Below are 6,000 nucleotides of genomic sequence, written 5' to 3'. Positions count from 1 at the left end.
TCCTGCTTTCAGGTAGAAGCGGGGCCTACTTCTAAAGGAAGCCAGCCTATCGATTGTACTCAGTTCCTTGCCACTCCAAGCAAAGGAATAGCCATAAATATATTTTGCAATTCAGCAAATCAAAGAAAGGATGTGGATTCTAGGCATATTAATACTGACAGAGTTGACTAAACAATATTATCGCCTTCACATGTCTTCAATATGAGTGATGATTAAGGATATTGCTGCAATTGCACATAATCAAGCAGCCCTATATTTGTTTTTGTACATTAAAATTTATGGTACAGCACAATTCACCATAGCTAAGATTTGGAAACAACCTAAGTGCCCGTCAGCAGATGAGTGGATTAAAAAACCGTGGTACATCTACACAATGGAATACTACGCTGCTATAAAAAAGAAGGAACTTTTACCATTTGCAACAGCATGGATGGCACTGGAGAGCATTATGCTAAGCGAAATAAGCCAGTTGGAGAAAGACAAATATCACATGATCTCACTCATAAGTGGGATATAATGATCAACATAATTTGATGAACAAGACTAGATCCAGAGACAAATGGCAGGGCAGGGGGAGGTTAGAGAACAACCAAAGGACTTGTCTGCATGCATATTAGCATAACCAATGGACACAGACACTGGGGCCGTGGGGGCTTGCTCTCGGGGGGGGTGGGAATGGCTGGGGGAGGAGGGTCAAGCCAGGAAAAAGGAGACATATGTAAAACTTTAGACAATAAAAAAAAGGAAAAAATATATGGTATTTATTAAGTCATAGATGGTAACTCTAGGAAGACCTTAACTCCTAGTCAGTCCCACCGTTTGGGTAAACTTTATAACAGTGTTTGCTAATGAGGTTCCGCTTCAGAATGCCGAAGCAGATTGTGCACGCTGACCACTGCCTCACCAGGACCCATATTAAACTCAAGCAGCATTTCTCTGGGTTTCTGAAATTCCTCCGTGAGCACTGGGTCTAGTGCGCATATCACTATGTCCTGAAGATCTCTAATGAAATACATCTGGAAGGAGACAAGGTTAACAACCAGGAAGCTCATAGACCTGCTGCAGTCACTTCCCTGAGAAGGAACATTTTGCTCTGAAGAAGCAAACTAAGGCTTCAAATACACATATTCAGATAGAGCTGGTGGATCATAACATCATTCACTGAAGTGCCTGTGTAACAAAGGTGATCTGAAAAGACTGACTCATATTCTGTCCCATACAAATATTCAGCGACGGAGCATGAGATAGATTCACAGGGATTTCATTGCGCAACCCATAATTAAAACTCATACAAAAGAAAGAGAACCTTTGAAAATGCAATCAAGGAAAGATGATGAGGTCTCTTAAGTTCAAGTAACAATTTCTTTGCACTAGAAGACAGTTCAGATCGTCAAAACAAAACGATCCTTCTTGTTCCCTTGTAAGGGGGAGTGGAGCTTGTTATTCTAAAGACTAGGCTTTTGAAAGTTAACTTTGCTGTTGGGATGTGCTCCGTGCACAAAGTGGTTCCTTACCAGGACCTAACTTCCTCTTAAAGGCTAGTTCTTACCTGGGAGAATGTTGATTCAGTAACTGGTAGTTAAAGGGAGGGATTCAAACAGCACACCTCCATTATTTTGGCAAGAGAATCCACTTATCAGTGCTGGGCCTGAAGCTGCTGCTGAACAAGACATGCATTTGCTTATTTTTGTTCGTTTTTACTGGCTCCTAATAATCCACGCTGTTCGTCTGGCCTGAAAGTGTGAGATGGAAATCTTCTGCTCAGTGCATTAATGAGATTGACTGCATGCACTGAAGACCATCTTCCAGACATAATGTCTCTTCTCTAAGCAACCTGTGACCTCTGAAGACTATTCTTTTCTATATATTGTCATTTGATAAAGAACTTTATTGTTCAAACTTTCACCACAGAGCTTGGGTTATTGCTAAGTACTGCCCCTCTAGGCCTATGCCTCCTATACAATGAGAAAATGTGCCATATATTTTTAAAAAAACAACATAAAAAGTAATAGTTCCGGTTCAAATTAAATGGAATAGGAATAAAATTTTGCTTGGTTTAAATCAACAAAACCACAGCATTTTGATTTCACGTGTAAATTTCACATTTGGATGGAATTGGTTTGAAAGCTGAAAATGAAATTTTTCATTACTATATTTGCATCTATGATTTTAAATTAGATGTGAATCTATAAATTGCACTGTATTTGTTATTACTTTGGCTTAAAGACAAAGATTCATTGACAGTCTTCAAAGGCATTAGCTAAAGGGAATTTGGGTATCATTTAAGTATTAAACATGCTAATTGTAAAACAAGATGGATTCACATTAAAATAGTTTCCCATTCTATACAAAAGGTTAATGTTTTAACCACTGCAAATATATTGAAATAAATCCTATTCAATCGTGCTAAAAATATACCAATGTAAAAGATAACAGAACTCAGTGAAAAGTAAACAAAAAGCCTAATTTCAGATTACTAATTATATAGCATTAAAATATTCTTTAAGGAGTTAAAAGTGCAGTCTGATTTGACAATAAGGGCATTTCTTGACATTACAGAAGTTATAAGAAGCCAAATGAAGATATTATAGCCTAATAAGAATCTAGAAAGTCTCCATCGTAAATTCTTTCTATATAGGAATGGGACACTGTTTGGTATTCTGATTTCTCTTTTTAAGGGATGGCTCAATGAATCAAGGAACTTCGATTTTATTATATAACTTATTTTCATTTCAAATTTTCAACAATAGAAATTTTATAACAATGTAATTTTAGTAAGGGGGGACTTAGAATAAGGAATATTGCATCTCTTTCATAGATTCTAGGAACTCTTCAAAGTGCTCTAAAAACACTATAAGTTTGATTAGCAGCAAAGCATTAGCCTAATCCAAATCCCCTCTGCCCCCACTCATATGTACATATACACACTGTACATCCATATATTCTATTACTCTAACTTAAATATGACTATTTGATAGTTATTCCCAGAGGCTGTGCAAGGTTACAATACTGTCTACACTGTATCCGGGTTCAAGACCACTAGCACCCAAGTGGTTAAGAGAGAACCAATCCTTTCATTAAAACAAACAAACAAAAAAATTCAATCACATTTTAAATATCTTTTAAGATTAAAAAAATGGGAGATACAGTGAATCACCCAATATGTTATTATTTTGAGTCCTATAATTTTCTTTATCTAAAACTATTTTTTATACATGGAAGGCTAGATGTCTCTGAACTTAGCAATTCTAAGTATAAAATATTTCTTTGAAAAATATGACAAGGTGTTCATTTTTTCTAACTTGGAGGAAAGTTCTGTGAGGAGTGGGTTTTCTTCCCGCAGGTGAATTTGCAGCATCTTCTCCCAGGAGCACACTGGGAGCCCTGTCGTACCGTGTGTAATGCATCCCAGGAATTGAGCCTCCAAGCACTGCAGCCCTCACAGAGCCTACCACCAGACCTCCAGAAAGAGGTCCTGCCAGCACCATGGCGTTGTGGTCTTTTCTCCTCCACACTCTTTTAACAGCGCCCAGTCCTCAGGCATCTTGCAGTGGTGGCAGAAGTCCCAAACTTGAACTTCACTGGGAGAACCAAGTTCATTCAAAGTGCAGCATTTTCATCTTTTGGTTGGGTGGTTCTTGGTCCCCCATGGATAGCAGTGATACCTAGAAGATTCAGAAGTGGAGAGAGTGCTATAGAGTCACGAATATTTTAGCTTACACATTCCATTTCCAGAGCAGTTGCTCAGGTGTATAAGTAAATAAATCACAACAAGTAAAAAAGCGGTTCTAAATGATAATAGAATGAGGAGATTTTTAGAAAGCAACCTTTTACTAATGTTCAGGGCCAACACAATGCCTTTGTCAAATTAGGAACTCAATAGGAACTGATAACCTTATATAGTGCAAAAATAAACACTTATTCAAAGTAGCTTGTACATTTAAATGCCTATGCACATTAAATATTTTATATATTCATCAGTTAATGGGGGGAGGGGAGCAATGCAAATTGATTCAATGTAGATCTCTTTTTATCTTGCATATCCCTATTTCTCAACACATATTTTATCGTTACAAAATAAAATATTAATGTTACCTCTAAGTATATATTTGTCATCTATTTGCTCACAGAACTCAGTTTTACTCTCACAAACAACAATGAGAACATTAAGGCATGCTAGGCTGTATCTTTCTGGTAAGAAAGTTAAATGTTTATGTGTCAAATATGATTAATCATATAACCCTAGAAATGATCTGCTTTGGGCTGGCCAAGTTTATTGTGACCTTGTTTCATTTTCTTTACCCTGCTTTCATCCTCTCCACTCCGGCCTACCTCCCCTTCCCAGAAGCCCAGAAATGAAGAATCCCCTATTTGGTTATGGTTTCTTGCTGCTATTTCTGTTTCTGTTACCATTTTTTAAAACTAATGCAGCATTTTGTGCCAGAGAGATTCTTTCTACCAACTGCCCCAGCACTATCCTCATTATTTGAATAGTTCTAGAAATCTTCCCAAAAGATAGCCAATAGCTAGATGCCAGTGGCATGGCTCTATCCCTAAATAAAATCTTTAAGCTGAAAATGTGTCATCTCTTAGCTTAATGCTTTAGTTGCTATCTTGATGCCTTGTAGATGTGTGTATAAATTTGGACAGCCTTAAGTTGTAAACAGGAATTAGGTATATAATAAACAGGAATTAGGTATATAATTCTCTGTGCATTGTAATTTAATAACATTTTATAATGATGATGATGATGATGATGAAGAAGATAATGAGAACAATCGCAGATCTGAGTAGACACTGGCAGACGAGTTAAAACAATGTTTCCCATTTCTAATCATATTGCTAGGGCAGTTTTTCTCAACTTGCGTTCCCAGTAAAAGCTGAGGAATTACTGGGCTAAACAAAGTCAATAGATTTCTTTCCTACAGTCCATCTCAGAGTCTTTAATACGGTATGTGTGTCAACATTCTTCACAAATGGAAAATTGTACATTCAGAGTTTCCCAAATATATTTGGTCATGAAACTTTATTTTTCAGGGAACATCTATTAATATCTCTGGCAATATTAGCTCTTCTCTAAGAGGTATTTGGGAAAACACAATCTACTGATTCTAAATACCTATACATGTTCTGTGATAGTTAACATCCTCTATCCTTTGATTATAAAAAAAATCATTACTGTCACAGCTGATTTGATTATTTGAAATTATGTGTATTTCCAGCTTCTAAAGTATTAGGTTCTTCTAAGTAGAGCTTGAATTATTTCTTGGGAATTAATTTGGAATACCAGTAAACAAGTGATGGCTTTAAGCAAAACCAAGGATTATTTTTACCAGTCAACTGTAAAGAGTCTTTCTCCCAAGAAATATGTGTTGAGAAATAGGGATATTGCAAGATAAAAAGAGATCTACATTGAATCAACTTGCATTGCTCCCCCAACTCCCATTTAACTGATGAATATATAAAATAGATATTTAATGTGCATAGGCATTGCTAGTAGAAGCAGAAAAGGGAGTGTTATGGTTATATGGATTTATACATGGGTGAATCATTTTTATTTTAAGCATTTTCAAGAATATTTCATATATATCCTATGTTGCTTGAACTTGATCATTTAAATCATGTCTTCCTATTCTAATCACAATTCTGAATACAAATGTGAATAATTTTTTGCCTTTGTTATTAAGCATCTTAACTGTCTATCATAATAAGAGAATTTGAAATGTCTTTTAATACAGAAATATGTCTTTGGAAGTAGAAGTAATGTTTGATTTTATTTTTAAAATGTGATAGTAGAACTGAAAAACAAACAAATTTTTCAAAATAAGGCTGAAATTGTTTTTTTAAAGGAAAATTAGCTCATGTAAAAAGTTCTCTAAGTTCCTTAAACACCTGTTTTTTTCATTAATATTTAGTTGATTTTTCTGCAAAATATGAAGATAGTTATTGCCCATGATCCTGAGTCTCTGAGAAGATACATATTAAAAACTGACAAGTATT

General features: G+C 35.7%; 1 protein-coding gene across 1 annotated transcript in view; it reads right to left on the bottom strand.

Annotated features, from left to right (window-relative positions):
- Positions 1-3,296: 3,296 nt before the first annotated feature.
- NEK10 (NIMA related kinase 10) overlaps positions 3,297-6,000 on the bottom strand; it is a 118,237-nt gene continuing 115,533 nt past the window's right edge. The window contains 1 exon segment of the mRNA XM_023752910.1: positions 3,297-3,665. Within this exon segment, the coding sequence (XP_023608678.1) occupies positions 3,617-3,665 (49 nt within the window). The 3' untranslated portion in view covers positions 3,297-3,616.

Source organism: Myotis lucifugus, unplaced genomic scaffold, assembly GCF_000147115.1.
Source record: "Myotis lucifugus unplaced genomic scaffold, Myoluc2.0 scaffold_39, whole genome shotgun sequence".
Taxonomy (NCBI): Eukaryota; Metazoa; Chordata; class Mammalia; order Chiroptera; family Vespertilionidae; genus Myotis; species Myotis lucifugus.
Note: the sequence above shows the minus strand (reverse complement) of the source record. Positions and strands in the feature narration are given on the sequence as shown.